Source organism: Eurypyga helias, unplaced genomic scaffold (assembly GCF_000690775.1).
Source record: "Eurypyga helias isolate BGI_N326 unplaced genomic scaffold, ASM69077v1 scaffold11992, whole genome shotgun sequence".
NCBI classification, from domain to species: Eukaryota; Metazoa; Chordata; class Aves; order Eurypygiformes; family Eurypygidae; genus Eurypyga; species Eurypyga helias.
The window spans coordinates 50,732-70,088 of record NW_010237863.1 but is presented as its reverse complement, the minus strand read 5'-3'; the positions used below and the strand labels follow the sequence as shown (position 1 = coordinate 70,088).

The following is a 19,357-nucleotide window of genomic DNA, read 5'->3' as shown; positions in this document are numbered from 1 at the left end:
ACTCTTTCCTGTTTGACCTCCAGAGTGAGTTTAGGTTAATCTAATAAATAATATTCACTGCTCAGTAGGGCAGTATGCGCTAGGCAGTGTAGAGTTACTGCTTTAACCTGACCTGAATGTTTCCCAAACCCGCTATAAGTTATTTCACAAAAATAGGAAATGGAGATTATCCATTGCACTGACCAAAATAATCATCGACTCCTACTGTTGAGAAACAGCGGTACATAGCACCTCTTTTTATTTTGGATGATCAGTTCTGAAGATTCAATCCTCTTGTGAAATGGGATGTCACCAGGCAAAATGTAATATTAATGCATCCTATGTGCTGCTTATTTTGGGATAATTACTTGAACATAGACAGAAAGCTGTGCATAGAATGGGCATGAGATCCATTTATGCTTTTAATCCTCTTATGTACTTGATGCTTTCAGTTTATTAATCAAGCAAATATAAAGAGTTATGCTTGGCAACAGAAGGTGGTGAATGGCTGAAGTGTCATGAATTTAAAAATATGAATCATGATCTAGAGGATTAATACTGTTGTGCAAAACTAATATTATTCTGGTAATGGTGTATTAAATGTTTGAATAGTTCCTCAGGAGACTGAAGACTGTTTCAGTGTTTTCATTTAATTTTCTACCTGTTTGATAGTTTTCAGTGAAGTCTAGTATGGATTATGGAGGAAGTGTCTGGCAAAAACTTTGTCTCTAGAATGTAGTAGAAAGTAGATGCAAGTTGAATGGTTGACCTAATTGGAATATGTAAATAAAGAATCTGCATTTTCCCTGTCTATTCTGGCATATGATGATCAGCATCAGATTTGGCTGTAAATTTACAAGAAAAGTCAACTATTTATCTATAACCTGGACAAGATTTTATTTTATTTTATTTTCCTCTTTCTAATCCCCCCTCAGATCACCCTCCCAATTTCTGCTAATGATTGTTTGATATATATGTTTTTTGGTTCACCTCACATCCCTTAGGGAGCATGTGCTTCTCTGTAAGCCAAAGGCTGAAGGTTACTAAAAGCGCAGAGGAATTAGGTGCTTTGACTGCAGTGGTATTTAGTGGCTGTTGAATGTCTAACCTCTTGAGGCTCCTTGCCAGAAAAACTCTAAAATCTTCACATGGTGAAAGTTAACATGTTGTTGTTACGTGACAAAGAATCTATACTGTACAAGAAGTTGCCAAGATTCAGTAGTGAGTGATTCTGACTAGAACATGGTCATTTTTGAATCAAGAAGTGCTGCTATACACCTTTAATACGTGTCATATACTCAAGTGGCTAACTGGGTTCAGAAGTTATTTTCTGATGTCACATTATTTTTTTTTAGTGTTAGATTAAATGTAGAATTTCTAATTTAGATATCATTAATTCAGTACCATGCCTGCAATTATTTACTTAAAAAGACTTGAAAAAGCATGCAGTACCATTTCAAAACTGGCAAACAATCAGTTTTAAATATTCTGATAGTTCTTCATGCCAGTTAAAGGATCCACAAAAGAGGTCCCGCCAAAGCTCATTTAGTTACTTCTTTCTTAAGTATTGACGTTCTACAGTCCCTCTATTTCTGCTCCTGCATAGTCCTCGTGATCTTGGCGTGAGAGTTACTTTGCTTAAGTCTTCTAATTTCTTAGTCATGAGTGCTCCTAGCACACGGGTAAGAGGTTCACATTACTGCAAATGAACTTGCATCTGCTGCCTTGTTTAAGAATTGTGGTGTTGGTAGAATCAAATTTGTATGCAATCGCCTAGTTTTACAATACTTGCCCGTGAAGTGAAAATCCAGGATTAATTCTTTCCTTGGGCTAGGGTTTTTTGGATCTTCATGTTCAGGGTCTCCTAGGACAATGTTTAAACCATGAGATGGCTGGTTGTTTTGGAATATAGTGGTATACTTCACTCCCATTTAGAATTATATTGATATTCATGAAAAATTCAGGAATGACTGGTGTCCTCAGAAAGAATGAAGGAATGTCACTCTGTGTTTCTAGACTGAATATCTTGTCCAGGTGCTTCTTTACTGTTAGTTGTTGCCTGTATTGTTGGTGGCACAGTTAGCATTTAACTTCTCCACTCCTCAATTCTAGTGCGAAGTCAAGGAAATTAACTTAATTCCCTGTGTCCTAAGCTAAACTATTTGACACAGAGCTGGGATAGAGGGGGCACTGTGCTCACAATCATTTTAAATCTCTGCTAACAAGTGTCAAGTAGCAGCAGTGCTTCTGGTAATCTGATGTTTATATGACCAGCTTTCTTCCAGTTTCCCCCATGTAATGTTCATACTAGCTTTCCACTGAATAAAACAGTCACCAGTGTGCAAGCTGGGACCTTTTGTTAAATACCAGACTCCCTTCAGACCGTGTTTAAAAATGAGGATTGAACAAGGAAGCAGTCTGGATGGATAGCATGCCGTGCAAAACCTTATTGCAGCATCATTCCTCATTCCTGCCCTTACTAAGCTTGTTCATTTATTCTAACTGCTCCCTGATCAGTGGCCTCCTGCCAGCATGGTAACCCCTTTACCTAGGGGTGAGCCAGTGTGGAGTAAAAGGAGAGGATGAATTGGGGCTCACCAGAGAGGCAGGAGGGCTGCCATCATACATTATTCTTATTCTTGCTGTGCCACAGGTTTTCTACACCAGTAGACCAAATTCTGTAGTGTGCATTGCTGTGAATATAGATCCGCTGGAATCTTGAGTTAAAATTGCTGTATTACTTAAAATAAGAAGAAATTGTCCCACCAGTAGGCCTAACTACATAGCAAGAAAAGAACTGGGTCCAATTGATGCTATGAAGTGGTTTGCTATTGACTTTAATAGTCTGACATTTCCCATTCACTATTTGGGGATGAGATTCTTGGTGTCAATGATTTAGTCTGTGGCCTTCCAAAGTCTTCATTAACTTGGACATCTTGGGGATTTTTTGTGTACTGGTTGTGGGTGAAGGTAAACAGTTAAACCAAGAATACTGTCAGATTAAATTCTTGAATTGCATGGGAGACAAAGAATACTAGCTTAAAGCTTCGTGAAAACACAGAAGACTAGGCTAGTAAAAGCATAGTAAAAGTTTTTATTTCTTGCTAATGAGGATTTATTTGCGTAGTGGTGTTTTTGTGTGTTTGGGTTTTTTGGGGGGTTGGGGTGGTTGGGTGTTTTTTTTAATTTGACTGTTGGCAACTGCCTTGTACAACTCTCAACTTACAATGGAGAAACACCACGTTTATTGAAGAGGGGAGCTTAAGGATTGTCCGAAGTCTAGCATATTATGTATGATGTAAAAACATTGGTGCAATAGCGTGTCTATGGATTTCAGTTTTACAGTATTCTCAACATGACAGACCTTGTATCACATATGACTAAGGTGAAGCGGATTGCTCTTGTCATCTTTTGCTCTAAAAGGGACGTATACGGCCTTTGCCTAACATACACATTTGAGACTCCAATCCTGAAGTTCAGTTAAGAGAAGTCTACAGCTGGAGAGTTGATTTGAGTTGTGAATGTAGAGAAATGTCTTAAAGGAATCTGGTGTGACTGCTGTTCTCTGTCATTTTGTGAAGCTCTAAAAGTTGTCAATTAAGAATAATAGGACCAGACCATTCACGTGGAGGTTTCCTGTTTGTCATCTTAAGTATGCATAAAAGCTAAGGAAACAAGACAATACTCTGCTCAAGAAGCCATCATCGCTTTTTATATGTAACTTTTAATAATTTTTCAGCGTTTTTTAAGAAGTGATTTATCTTTTTAATGTTCTAGAATTAAGACTAATAAACTACATTCAAATTTTTAGCTTGAAGTATACTTTTGAAAATGGAGAATAATTTTTAATAGTGGCCGATTTTATGGGGAGGTCAAAACATTACAGAAAACAGAAATTACTGTTCTGTGGGCCTATTTTAACTCAACTGCACTGAACTTTAAAGGGTACAAATAAGGGATAATAAGGTCACCTTGTTTTGAATCTAAAAAGAAGACAGTTATACAAAAATTGCCAGTTAAATTTCCCATACTATAACATGCATTAGAGTGTGCTTTTGTAAAAAAACTAATTCAAATGTGTACTGCTTTTATCTGTATTTGGATAGTGACAATATAGTTTTCTTTCAACAGTTGTTGGGGCTTTATTTTGTTTTCTGTGTGTTGGTTGGTTTGGTTTGGTTTTTTTTTTTCTTTCTGTGGTGACTTAATTTCCCAAATAAGAACACTTTCTTTTCCACTTTGAGATAACTTGTTCCAGGGATTGTAACAGTGTTAATATTTTAATTGTTAGTATTTGTTCTAGTATTGGCTTTCCTTTTCTTCAGTAATTTTTTTCTTTCTTTTTTTTCAATTTCAGCTGAGTTTTCAACATAAGATTGGTATCCTTTACTGCAAAGCAGGCCAAAGCACAGAGGAAGAAATGTATAACAATGAGATGGCAGGACCAGCTTTTGAAGAGTTCCTTGATCTCCTGGGCCAGAGAGTACGGCTAAAAGGATTTAGTAAATACAGGGCTCAGCTAGATAATAAAAGTAAGTTATGTTTCTGACCTATGGTAGAAACCATAATTATCCGTTTGATTCTGTTCTGTCTTCTCATGCTCTTGACTTTGCGTTTCAATTAGTAAGATTATATGGTAAATGAGGAAGAGGAAGCATATGAGCATTTATCACACCTTGTCTGAAAGGTTATTTACTTTTTCTGTGGCACCAGTAGAATTGATAATCAAAGGAACTTATTTCATTTGTTTACACTTAGTTAAAATGACACTATGTGAGTGATATTCTTTATGTATTTCAGAATTTCCCAGCTACACTTTGCCATATTATCCTTAAAAAGGCAAAAGAATATATATCCATTTCAAATATGGAGTCATGAGAAGGGACCATTTTCCTTATTTCAACTAAACTTTTGTGCTTCTTTTTAATCAACATACATATTGATGTTTATATATGAGGAGCAATCAAGTTTTCTCTATTTTCTAGTTTCCCAGACATGCACAGTAAGCATGCTGTTATTTGACAATAGGCTGGATGTGGCTTTGAGAAACCTGGTCTAGTGCAAGGTGTCCCTGCCCATGGCAGGGGGGTTGGAACTAGATGATCTTTAAGGTCCCTTCCAACCCTAACCATTCTATGATTCTATAAACGTTCATGTACCTTACCATTGTGTTATTACTGCTGTTTCCCCAGGTCTTTCAGTTTCCCTAATAGCAATAATATGATTTAATTCTAGAAATTTGTTTGGTTTTGCAGCAAAAATATGAACTGAAGTATTGCTGTTAAAAAAGTCAGTGTTATGTTAACACACTTACTGCTTTTCACTGCCCTTAAATTAACTCATTCCTAGTTTTATGTGGTTTTAACAGGATTTTGACAACTGATCACTATGAGCTGTGATCTATCTACATTATAATACCATACTATTTTTATAGGTATAAAGATTAGGTATCAGGAAGAATTTTTTTACTATGAGGCTGGTGAAACACTAGAACAGTTTGCCCAGAGAAGTTGTAGATGCCCCAACCCTGGACACATTCAAGGTCAAGTTGGACAGCAGTGTGATCTAGCGGAAGGTGTCCTCGCTCATAGCAATGGAGTTGGACTAGATGACCTTGAAAGGTCCTTTCCAACCCAAGCCATTCTATGTTTCTATGATTTGATTTGTATCCTTATATGAGGAATTTAAGTACTGTATATGGCCTATGTATAACAGAAAAAGAATATTTTTGTTAGCAAGATATATCTTTTTAAACTATTCAATCTTGCTACCTCTGTGTGTATTCTACCTAATCTTTTAATTAAATGGGAAAATTCCTTGAACTGTTAGAAATAAGCTGCCAAGAAGGAAGCTTAGGAAAATGTACTTAAAGGAAATTAAGGGAAGATCATCTTTTCTTGCAAGGGATATTTCACCTTTCAGGCAGCCAGAGATCTAGGAGTTGATAAGTCCTCTTATTTGCTCCTCTGTTCCTCATACCACTTATCCACCTGATGTAGCCAGGTTCTTACGAATCTCTTGCATGTGTTTGCTATGTCAGCCTCAGTTTTCATTTAACTGGAATACATCTGGATTTTTGTATTTTTTTAAATGGTACATTTGAACACTGATCAGTGTCAGTCATAAAAGGATTTCTGTTTTCAAACTGGGAGTGCCCTGATGGACTGTCATCTCCTGTACAGCATTAGGGCAGAGATTTAATAATTTGTATTGGAAATTTTCAGAAATGTCTAGTGCATGTACCTAGTGGTTGGTACCCAGAGCAGATAAACTGTTCAGAGGCCAATCTCCAGTGGGAAATGGGATATACGAAGCTGGTGATGAAATCTCATGCTTTTTCACTGGAGACTGGTTTTGCAATTCAAGAAATCTTTCACATTCTCCATCTCTAGTAGTGGTGGGAAATGGTGAAAAAAGTGAGCTGGATCCTATGGCAGATTCTAATTTATGACTTAGAAGGTGTGAAAACTGCAAATTTGTAGCCCTGTCAACCTGCATAAGCACCACATTTATTTTTATTAACATTATTACATATTTGCTTAAATCCATGCTTGCTTCACTTTAATAGTTCAGGCTTGATAGAGACTATTGCATCCTATTTCAGTACAGAATAATAACTCATTTTTGAAATTAATGTGTAGAAATATTTATTAACATGCTGTGGATGTCAGACTTCTGGAATGAATTGATAAATAGGGATGAAATATTCCAAAGGAGTAAGGGGTGTTTTGGTTTTGCTTTTTTCTACCAACCAGAGCATGACTGAATATCACCTAGTGATTTTTACATATGAAAATATAAGATGATCTATCAAACAGTTCACTTTCTATTTGCTGTGCTTCATTATGAATGTATGTTGCTGATTGGCATTGTGTGTGTATAATTAGTAACATAATTTCAATGTTTTACTAATGCTGTGTGCCATTAACAATATTGGCTTGTCATAATATGTTCTCGTAGTTTGCAACAAACAATGAAATCAAGAGTTCACAAAGATATAGCCTTCAGTTTTATATAAAATGTAAAATACTGAGTTAATAATCTTTTTTGTTATACTTATTTTTAATGTAATGGCACAAGTATTACTGCATGTTGTATTTGTAATTGGATGATACATTGATCTGACTGCCTGCAGGTTCAGAATAGTGTAGTAATTTCATCTGTAAAGCTACGTTTTGGTAGGCGTAATGTTTCAGTAATATTGCTTGCTAGTTTTTGTAGAGTTCACATTATTAAGTTCTATTCTCAAATGTTTCGCTACCTGTGAATTTCTTTTAAAAAAACTATGTTTTATCTTGGTCTGTATATTTTATACTTTAATTGGTCTATATCTTGTGGAATATAGAATGTAGAAATTTCTGGTACGTAGACCCTCTTGTGCTCACTTGCTCACCCCCTCACCCCCAGCCACCCCCCAACAGGATGGAGAAAATCAGAAAGGCAAAAGCAAGAAAAACTTGTGAATTGAGATGAAGAAAGTTCAGTAAATGAAGGGAAAAAAAAAAATAGGAATAGAACACCCCACACGCCCCTGCCTCTACCCCCTAACCCCCTCCTCCCAAAAAAAACCCCAAAACACAACAAAAAAATCCCAACAATCCACCACCATAACAGTTTACAAACCAACAAAACCCTGCAAAACCATGTGATGAAAAGGCAATCACTTGCCACCTCCCATCCGCAGACTGACGGCCAGCCAGTGCCAGAGCAGCAGATACCACTCCAGTGGTACCAACACCCCCCACTCCGGTTTTACTGCAGAGCATGGTGTTATATGGTATGGAATATGTCTTTGCCCAGTAAGAGTCATCTGTCTGGGCTGCGTCCTTTCCCGGACACTTGCCTACCCCTAGCACTCTCACTTGGGTGGAGTGGGGGACAGTGGGAGAAACAGAAGGCCCTGATGCTGTGCACGCACTATTCAGCAATAGCTAAATCACTGGTGTGTTATCAGCATTAGTCTGATCACGTGTAGAGCCACGTGGGCTGCTATGAATAAAGCTAACTCCATCTAAGCCAGACCCAGTGCAAATGTGAAGAAATGCGGAATACGTTAACTACAAACTCTTTTCTGCCCTACTTTTGTGCTTTTTTAATGGCCTGCAATTCTAAATCCCAAGATCAAGAAATAAGAAAATTAGAGGAAACTTTACCAATTCAACACTATAATTTTTTAGTATGTTTCAAAATGTACCAATCTACTAGAAATGAGGAATTAAAATATTGGAACATTAATGTTCTTATTTGCAATGTTCAGACTTTAATTTTGGGTTATATTATGGATGAATTAGATTATCTTTGCATTTAATTTCCTTGTACCTGTAAAGAGAGAAATAAAGGTGAAAGAAATTGAGGACACGTTGCAAATTTATATCTATGGAGAAATAGTGCTGTTTCCATTTTGGTAAAAGGGGCTTTTCTGCGTAAATGCAAAGATACTTCATAACTGAAGAAAAAACAGTTTAGCCAATTTTTCTCAAACTTTGTGAAATAAAACTAATATTCAGAGAGGAATGAGGTGCAAAAATGTCAGCCCAGATATAATTTTCACTGAAAATGTCAGCAGAGTAATATTTGTAGTAGTAACTATTATGTAAATTCAATCACAGTGGGCCTGAAAAGAACTGAAAATTCCAATAAAATTATTTGACACTGTACTACAATGTATTATGTACATATTTTCTGGTTTTAAAATGTCTGATTAATGTGTGTTAATGTTAGTTTTGAAGTAGCATTGTCAGTTTATTTTTGATAAAATATTGGATTAGTCCATTGGCCTTATTAATGCGTTAAATAATGAAAATATGTATTACATAAAACTATATTCAGGTAGCTCAGTGTTTAGGTGGTTTTTTTAAATGAAATGCCAATATATTCAAAATTAGACCATTTAGGCCTCAGGCAGCAAACTCTTAGGGCAGTTTCTTGCAGGAGCCTTCTATGTCATAACACAAAACGAAAGAGGAGATCTTGCAAACTGGTTTTGTTTTATTGAAAAAAGTTTTAAATTTCATAAATGGATTTAAATCATAGCATACAAAGAGTGGTGTCATAAAAAGTTGTATGAATTTTCTATTTTACTAACCTTGTTGTGATTAAATTTTCAGCTGACTCAACAGGAACTCATTCCCTCTATACTACCTATAAAGATTATGAGTTAATGTTTCATGTATCAACAATGCTTCCGTACATGCCCAGTAACAGGCAACAGGTATGGGTTTTTTTCTGTTTTAATTGCAATTTTGCATTATAAATGTTTGAGGGTTTTTTAAAGTAATACTGATTCAAAATAAAAATGGTTTATATGAAGTATGATTCAATTGTATTTTTTTCTGAAATATTAAAAGGCATTAGAAATATCGTAGGGTAAGTTCCTGAATTATATATTATAAAAATCCTATCTCCCCCATTTCATGATATTATTAAAAAGTAATGTTGCCTGTGGTGAATGAATTGTTTTGTTTGGACTGAATGTACATCTTCTTTATGTTTTAAACACTGAATGGAATGAAGGTTGAAAATATCTTATGGATAAAGTATGCGTGCAATAAAATTGTGAAAAATATTCCACTTAGTCTCCTTGTATTGCAGATCTTGAAATGTTATTAGTGTGTCAGTTTAGGAATAAATTCTTAACTGTATCCTTCAAGGTGTCTGCTTGTGAAGACAGAAAACTGCAGTGTATTTATTTTATTCCTGGATAATTCCTTTTGCTTATGTAATAACTCAGAATATCTTCAAAGCATTAAGGATGGCTAAAAACCAGCACAGCATCCAAAATGTGCAGTGCACCAGTAAGGTTACTCTGTCTGGCCTGTCTCAGATATTACTTGCAACTGAATTAAAAAGTACAAGCACATTTAGTATAATATATCAACATTAACACTTTAAAAAAAAAAAAAGGCAGTAGGATTGTTCATAGGTCAGACTGGTGATAGTTTGTAACTTCCTGTGCTGCTACTTTGCATTTTTCTAGGTCTGCAGAAGTAAGTGTTGGATTTATTTACTTAGTTTTAGAATATTCTCTCATTACCATGCAAGATATAAAGTTTTCTCTCATTTTGGAGGGTTGTCATGAAATAAAGATGCTGTCTGACTTTCTTTTTGATGGCATATAAAGGATGGTTATTGACTGTTAAACCATATGTGAATTATATCTTTCATGTCTACCCTATCAATAGACCCTCTGGGAAGAAAAAGATGTGTCAAGGTCGCAAGAAAAAGATAAAAGAAACTTATTAAAATTCTTGAGAGAGGATAAATGAAAACCAAAATGGAAAAAAAGTTTATAATGTATTTCTATATTTTAAATAGTCAGTGCATAATATTCTGAACTGTTTGAAGAACTGTTTCAAGTGAAGAGTTAAGACAAATTTTACTCTTACGCTTAGGTTTTAGATGTGATTTAAGGAAACTGAATTAGGAATCAAAAGACAAACTCTTCACCATATAAATAAAACGAATGCTTAGATGACTCACCCTAAAATGTGTGGCTTTCAGAAGACAGAATGTTCAGCTATATCATGCACTCAACTGTGCCAATAGTTAGTAATCAAGGTGTATCAGATCATCAACACTGATTTGAGATTGCTCCACTTCTATAAACTTTTATCTACACGTTATTACAATACAGGATTAATGTAGTAACGCATTAGTTCTTGTGACTGATTACAGGCAGAACAATCTTTAACTGCAAAGCACATGTAAATGGGAAAAACTGTACCCTGTTAAGAAGATATAATACACTGAATGAGCTTGCCTTAGAAAGAAAAGAATCCTAACATTTTTCATAGATAATAACAGGCACTGACAGTAAATATGGCCTTACTTGGAGTTTATTACTTCTGTTGTTTTTCATGTCTTTCCCTTTTTTGTGAGAACAGGATATCTTCTTGCCATGGTCCACTACTTTTCATAAGTTTTCTGTTTGTCAGCTTCAGTGCTGTGTTGCTCGGTCACCCCCTATCACTGTCCTTTTGCTTCTTCCTGTGCCTTCCTTTCATTCTCATTATTTCCTCGTGTCCTTCTTCATAGTCAGGCACTGATTCTTGTGTATATCATAAACCTCCAGTTTTAACTCCATGGTTTTCCTCAGCAAGAAGCACTCCTTTCCACAGTGTTTTAGTAAGCTCTCATCACTGTCACTTTAACAGGTTCCATATGTAATAGAAGCACCGTGTTGATGTTCATGGCTTTCTTGGGTTCAAAATAATGTGGCAGTTTTCCAAGTTCAAGCAGTACACCTATGAAGACCACCACATTATTTTTTTTTTATAGCTGCTGGGATCTAGCAATATCTGCACAGCATGGACACTGTCTTAATGAAATGTGACAAGCACACCCAAATGACCAGAATTTAGCCAGCCTTAATGTGAAAAAGGGATCTATAATCACTGTTTAATTTTCTTCTATTACTGTTTAGTTCTACAATACTGAAGTGAAGTGAGAAATGTATCAATAGAGTTATTTCTCACAAGCTAGGATAAAATTCCATTAGATTTTTTTCCTTGAGACATTTTTAGATGCTGAAGAGCACAGATGCAGTTGCATCAGTTCTGCTCAAGTCAGACTTACAGGTGCTGTAAAATATGAATGTTGTTTGGTTTGCTAACTCTACGTACCCAAGAGAAGGGAAAGTTAGGGACCATGGTCATTTTCCTTCTAGGTTATGTTAGCAATGAAGACCACCATTCAATAGTTATTTTTTGCTAGCATATTGTGTATGTACTGGCAATGAGGTTGTTGCATCCTTTCCCTATGTCCCTTGCTCGGTCATGACTGGGCAAGGCATTGAGTCACTCTTCACCATCTAGGACTATGACCTCCAATGAGCAAGCACTGAGCATTGCTTATTTTCCAAATAACTGTGAGCCAAAACCAGGCCACACCAGAATTGTTTGTTGCTTCTTCCAGGACATAACTACGCCCTGCTTGGTCCCTGATCAGGACACCCCTCTAGTTTTAGAGCCAGCAGGAGATCCAAAGAGCAAGGTAATTTTCACTTTGGCTGCAACATAGGCTGGGAACTTTCACGTCAGCTGCTTCTTTCCTAGGACAGAAAAGACTACCAGCCCTGGTGTGGCCAGTTTCTTCTTCTTTACTGGCCTTTTCTTCAAATCATAGTTCAAGGCTTTCCCCTTTAAACTTTACCTTTGTGACGTCCCTTTCCAAATCATTCCCTTGCAAGTTTCCCGTTCACACATTTGCTTGTGTACACGTGGTCAGACCTGATTAATCCAAATCAGTTCAAATAAGCAGTCTTCACCTGGTTTAATGAAAACTTAAAAAAGAAACAGATATACAATAATGAAATAAACTTGCTGAGTTTAAGCTACTTTTAAAATTGTTGGGATAATAAGACGTGGTTATATCAAACTCGGTTTAACCAGATCTGATTAAATAACTTTTGTTTCTGGTTTAGGTACTGGCTAAGAAGACACTGAAAGTAAAACTTTTGAAACCACTTATTTTAGAAATAAACTAAAATAAGTTTGAAGATTTTCTTACTCTAACATTTCATAATCTAATTGGATAAAAAATATATTTCAGTGCTACTTCAACAAGAATTTTGCAGTTTGACTAGACAATAAAATTCCACAGAAGTGGATAGATTTTTATGCCTGGGCATAACCTTAAAGATGCCAAATTTTAAGATAATACAATTCTTTAGAGATGCATGTCTGAAACTTTTAGTTAAAATATAAAAAATAACATATTCACTGTTATTTGCTATAAATAATTTTAATCTAATGGATTCTGCTTTTCTAACATATTTTCCATACTGGGCTCCCCTTTGCATGTGATGTATTCTTACATAAAACTTCACTGACTTCCTTTTGGCTGCCTGTTTTATTTGACTGGGTTCACTTTCGATCCTACCATGCCAATTTAGACTGATACTAGAATGATGTCAGTGTTTGATGTCTCCTTACTGTAAGTAACCCTCTATAATCTGTGCACCATATTGAGAGTTCCTATTGTGCTCTTCACTGGCATGAGTTTCTTTAGAGTATGTTAAAAAGGCAGATTAAAAAAAACAATTAATAATACGACAACCCCCAAACTTGAACAGACATCAAAATGAGAGAAGAAGGGGAAACTGAGAACCTGAAAAACAAAAAACAAACAAACAAAACCCACCAAGAAAAACCAAAACAACACAAAAACCAAACACCAACCGAAAAAACAAACTGCGAGGTAACAACTGGGAGAAAAATTTAGGTTACAGGATGGAAACTAGAAAAGGTTTCCTTATAAATCTTTTTGCTCAGTTCCAGTTTCCTTCAATTCCTTTTTCATTTTCAGAATGCTGTCTTTATCTCCTATTTCCCAGGGAAATATGTGTTCCCTCCTTCTCCATTCAGTGCTTTGTTCTTTTCCTATTCCTTTATCCTATCCAGAGCACTTCTTTCCATCTTCTTGATCACCCCAGTTTGCTTCTGTCCCCTTCCAAGTTCTTTGCATTATGGTACTCTGCACACAGCCACGACTGTGCTTTTGCCTTTGCATTGTGTTGAAGTTCACTGGCCACTTACGCGTGACAGTTATTTATATGTGTTCCACAGATGGTATTTTAAAATATGTTGAAGAAGTCACTATGATCTCTGCCAGCTTGGTACGGTTCTTTAAAATGATGACCTGACTTCTTATTTCCTAGTTTTGTGCCTCCTGTTAAAGGTTTAAGCTCTTGAAATACAGTTTAGGGATAGGGTATGGGAACTGCCATATTTTGAAAATACTGGTTTTGCTGGTAAAATTTCAAAACCTGCTAAAACCAACCTTTTATTAAGTGACTGCTATTCTTGCTTAAGCAACCTCTGATGGCAAGCAAAACCTCCTAAAGAGGTCTACAAAGGCAGAAAATATTCTTGAAAACAGTGATTGTATTGAGAAATAAATATAAGTTTAAACTAGATGTTGCTTTCTGATTTTTGTCATTTTGCTCTGTGGAAACCTATAGGCATAGGTATGAACTACTATGGCAGGATAGAGTAATTGGATGGTTAGTTACATAACGGCAGAAATGAGTCACCTTGTACCTCATAATTGAAAGGTTTCTCACAAATTTAACTGCAGTGTAAATTCCAACCTGTGAGTAAATAACCACCTCTAAGCGTCAACTTGAGCTTCACTACTATGATCTAAATGTCTGGTTCACCACCTCAGCACATTAAAGTATACCTGACACACTTGGTTCTGTGATCAGTTCCATGCAGTGCACTTTTGCTGTAATTCGTGTGCAACAGTTTGTATGTCTTAAATTTCTCAAATGGCTAGTTATTTTAGTTTTAGTCTTAAAAAACTGAAAATTTGACTAAGTCACATGACTTACACCAAATATTATTTTCTGTTCTTACATCTGTTTTAAAGTTTCATCAGAAGTCTTATTTCTTTAATCTGCATTTGGGATTTTGAGTATGTTTAAAGCGCTCAGTATATCTATATTTTAAAGTTGTGGCTTTGACCCTTCTCAGCATGTCTAGAATACCATCCTTTGTGTTATTTTAGGAGATGTAATGAAACATACTTATGGGTCTTAGACTTTAGCATGTGCAGCTTTGCTTTTTTGATGGTAGCTGAAATATGAACTTTTAATGGAACTGAGAAAACACAAGCAAATAATTATTTCTTAGGACGATTACGTTATGTAAAATCAGCTCAGCAGAGAATTTTTTACTTGTTCCGTCATAAAGTGTTCACATTTATTCTTGTATCCTTTTTAGTAGAGCTTTAAGTGTCTGTATGCTATTACTTGACAATGCCAGGATCTTTGGCAGGCTTTGGGTGGATATTTAAAGTCTAGCACATGCTCGGCTAGTTTGTTCCATACAGTAATAGACATGAATGTTTTATAATGAAAGGTGCTTAAGGAAAAAGTGAGAGGCACAATATGCATTGTGAGGAAAGTGACTATCATTTTACTGTGGTGATTTTTTTGGCGGGGGAGTGGAGGGGGTGGGAGGAGAGTTTGGGAGAAGTGGTCCATTATTGCTGAACATATTTTGTAGTTTTTATGAAATTTTAGCCTGTAACAATTACTTAATACTTAATTTTGATTATAAAAGCTACTAATTACAAGAATAAGTTAGTAATTACAGATTTTCTAATAGCTATTGTTATTCCATAAGTATTCTGTGTCTCACCTCTGTTCAAGTATGTAGTTGTTAAAATTTGTGATGAGTGTTCATGATTATCTTAAAAAAAATTAAGAACATGATATTAAAGACAATGTTGAATAAAAATTCAACACAGAAAAGGAAGGTTTATTGAAAAAGAATAGCAGTATTATATTTTTCATAGAGAAGCAAATATTACTCTGTAAAGAGGGAGCTGATGTACAGCTCTCTGGACAGTGAGGAATGTAAAGATGTAACTTTTTTATTACTAAAGTAATACACTAAGAACTTTTCTGTGGGATAAAAGAGAAATGAGCATAAATTATGCAGAACTAGTGTGGGGATGCAAGAGAACTCACCAATGTGTTTTCGTGACCTTAGTGCAATTTCATTTCCCTATCTTTTGCAGTTCAGTCTGGTATCCTTTATCTGTAGCTACCCAGGATATGATTAATTACAGTTATTTCTGAAAAATTAAGCTTCATTTATTTTTGTTTTAGGGTTGTTTGGGTTTTTTTGCTAAAATGAAGAAATCGTGATTTGTTTTTTTATAACTAATTTCTCAATGCATGTTTCTTATCTAGCTACTAAGGAAAAGGCATATAGGAAATGACATAGTTACCATTGTCTTCCAAGAGCCAGGAGCACTTCCTTTTACTCCAAAAAATATTCGTTCCCACTTTCAACATGTATTTGTCATAGTCAAAGTGCATAATCCTTGCACTGAAAATGTGTGCTATAGGTGAGTAAAGCCTTACAACTATTTGTTATTAATGCTACAATGGAACTGCCTCTTCTAACAGTTTTGTATTTCCTAGAGATATCATGTAGCAGGAAGTTTAAAATTGTATACATTTTTTGTGAGTTTGAAACCTCATTGTCTTCCTTGCACACATTTAGAGTTAGGGGCAGAGTTTGTGGACTTAAATGACCAGAGTTCTGCATATTTCCATTTATGGGCACAGTGTAATAAGTTAATGAAAATAAAATTTGCACACATAGCAATAGCAATTAATTTGGAATTTGTATTGCACATTTCCTTTTACAAAGTAAGTGATTTAAAATAAAGACTTTTAGAAGGCTATTATCCTGTATAATAAATCCCTCAGTACAACAATATGACAGCAGATGAGTCATGGGCTTTAAGTACATGAATGAGGACTTTTGGAGAGTGTGAAAATATCTCAAATTTCAGATGAGCTGAACTCCCACATTTGAGTTACTTGAATCATGGATTCTAGCAAGGTAACTGGGGTTGAAGCATAGTTCTGAACTAATTGGGAATTGTGCAAATAATAAGGACTTGAAGCATAATGGTACAGATTTAGCATGTATATATGTTATTTATTCATTGTTTAGAATGACATTAAAATACATCATGAGCTTGGGTCATATTACTCTCTTTTAGCTGTCTTGTGGAACTTAAGCTATCTTTTAATTTTTGTTTCGGTAGCTCTTTTGTGTTTAACAGTACATGACATTTCATAAGTTACATTTTTCTTATTACTGAATGGTGTCTTTCATCCCAAATGTGACTGCATTTCAGTCAAGCGAGTAGTAGTTATATGTAGTTTGCACAGTATTTTGAAATCCTTTTTCAGTTGAAATACATTATGTAGCTATCAATTTTAAGTATAATTGTATCAATGAGAAAGTATTCCTATTTTTCACATCTTGCTGTGAACTGTCCATATCAAGAGTTGCAGGTATTTTGATATTTTTTTGAATATGGAGTAGGCAACTTTAACAGTTGGAGAATGCTCCCATTATAGACGCATTTGACACTGATATTTTTCTTCACACTTAATTGTAGCAAAATGTTTAAGGATTAAAATTAATTCTGTTTCTACTTATATATCTCTTAGTTTTAAGATCATGCCACTGAGCAATAGCTGAAAATGATACTTACATAGAAAAATAATGTTTAAAAATTCTTCTCTTACTTATGTCTCACAAAGCATTTTTATATTTATTCCATTAAAGAAAGGAGAAAGTGACACCCTAAGAAGTCATCCTTGATGTTATTTGTGTTAGACACATGCATATAGTGTTTTGTATATTTAAAAGAAAAAAGAAAAAAAAAAGAAAACCAAAACATTTTAAACAGGCAACGTAATCAGACATTCAGACACATGAAAGAAAACGAAAAATTGACATGTCAGAGCTAAACCCAACTGTGTAAGTGGACAGCACAGATCACAGTTCTGCTTATCATCTGATCTTTTGTTAGGAATTAATCACTGCATTTCTTTCTTTCTGTTTCCAGTGTTGGTGTTTCACGATCGAAAGATGTGCCACCATTTGGTCCACCCATTCCCAAAGGAGTAACTTTCCCCAAATCAGCAGTCTTTAGGGACTTCCTTTTAGCCAAAGTTATTAATGCTGAAAATGCGGCACATAAGTCGGAAAAATTTCGAGCCATGGCCACAAGGACACGTCAAGAATACTTGAAAGATCTGGCAGAAAATTTTGTTACCACAGCTACAGTGGATACTTCAGCAAAGTTCAGCTTTATTACTTTGGGGGCAAAAAAAAAGGAAAAAGTGAAACCAAGGAAGGATGCCCATCTCTTCAGTATTGGAGCCATTATGTGGAACGTGATTGCACGAGATTTTGGCCAGTCTGCTGACATTGAATGTCTCCTTGGAATCTCCAATGAGTTTATTATGTTGATTGAAAAGGAATCAAAAAATGTTGTGTTTAACTGCTCCTGCAGAGATGTTATTGGATGGACATCTGGATTAATGAGCATCAAAATATTTTATGAAAGAGGAGAATGTATTCTTCTGTCTGCGGCAGATAATTGTACTGAAGACATCAGAGAAATCGTTCAAAGGCTTGAAGTAAGTACAGTTTCTAAGCTGGAATTCTGGAATTTTTTATGAAGAGTTACTTGTGTACATCTCCTTTTGAGATTATTATTTTTAGAGTGTTTTCAGTCTTCAGAAAGCATTACAAACAATAATCCTCACAACAGCATCTGAGAGAAGTGTAATCAACCCATTTCCAGGAATGAGGAATTACATACCAATAATCTCATAGACTTGCCCGAGACCATGGGTGCTTTCAGTGTTGAAATCAAGATTGAAAAGCTGAGCTTTTGTCTTGTCTTGCTGTAGCCTGTTCTCCAATCACATCTTTGTAGGTAGAAATACACATTAATTAAAAAATATACAACATTTTAATATGTAAATTATACTCACTTTGACTTGTTACAACAACCCATGTGAATATTAGCAGAATTATTTGTATAAGTGGTTCTGCTGATTTGTTCCTCTGTACTGAGCAACTGCAGGAAGTAAAGAAAACTAGATGAGTTAATGCCAGTTTTTGCAGTTGACTGGATAACATTTTTCAGATGCTTGATGGACCCAGTTAGCACAACTGTCCTGTAACTATTTCAGTCAATACAAATGAACTGAAAGGAACTCCAGGATACAAATGCTGATGCATCTACTTCATGTGGTTACACTTCACCCTTTGATCTTAATTTAAGTCATGTAGATGGTCTTAGTTTTGTTCGTATTAGAAAGTCCAGTACTGAAAAGAAATCATTATGCTTACCATTTTCACACTGGAACAGATGGATTGCAGCTGATTCTTTTTTAGGGCCTCTCTAGTTCTGCAGTCAGATACTCAATATCATGCTCTAAATATTTTTTTTTCTTCCAAACTATAATTAATTTTCAATATATTAATGTCTTTAAACTCTTTTTTCTCACTGTTATATTACCTTTTTCATTGAGGTCTTCAGTTTCATTTTCCTTAGACAGATATTTACCTTCTGAAAAATAGTGTACATGTAGTTCACTTCTATTTAGTATTGCTAAATGAACAATGTAAACTGCTTAACATAGATGGAAAACGAGATTCAAAGCTCTAGTTAAAACTTCTGCTGTCGTCAGTGACAAGTTTCTTTCGCTGCTTTTCACTACATCGATTTTACAAAACATGGAAATATCCTGATTGCTGAGAACAGATTTTTAAATTCAGTAATTAAAAACACGAAATGAAATGGTTATCTATATTTACTTTAATACTTCCTCTTTTTCATGGTCAGATTTTGTGTTAAATAATGACAAATAGGCTTTAAGCCTCAAAAATTTAACATCAGTTACTGCCAAGTTAATCTGAATATTACCTTCAAGTATGAGCTCTGGCCGCCTTCTCTCACTGTCACCTATCCAGCTTTCACATTGCTTAAAAGAATTAGCTGTCATTACTTGTTTTCATACTTCTTTCATCCCTGTTTCTTACCTCAT

At 35.3% G+C, this 19,357-nt stretch overlaps 1 protein-coding gene across 1 annotated transcript in view; it reads left to right on the top strand.

Moving 5' to 3' along the window:
- SIPA1L2 (signal-induced proliferation-associated 1 like 2) overlaps positions 1-19,357 on the top strand; it is a gene marked incomplete at its 3' end in the record, with an annotated part of 80,888 nt that overhangs the window by 11,016 nt on the left and 50,515 nt on the right. The window contains exons 4-7 of the mRNA XM_010147631.1: positions 4,337-4,511; positions 9,087-9,190; positions 15,680-15,837; positions 17,362-17,938. Of these exons, the coding sequence (XP_010145933.1) occupies positions 4,337-4,511; positions 9,087-9,190; positions 15,680-15,837; positions 17,362-17,938 (1,014 nt within the window). The remainder of the gene's footprint in view (positions 1-4,336; positions 4,512-9,086; positions 9,191-15,679; positions 15,838-17,361; positions 17,939-19,357) is intronic.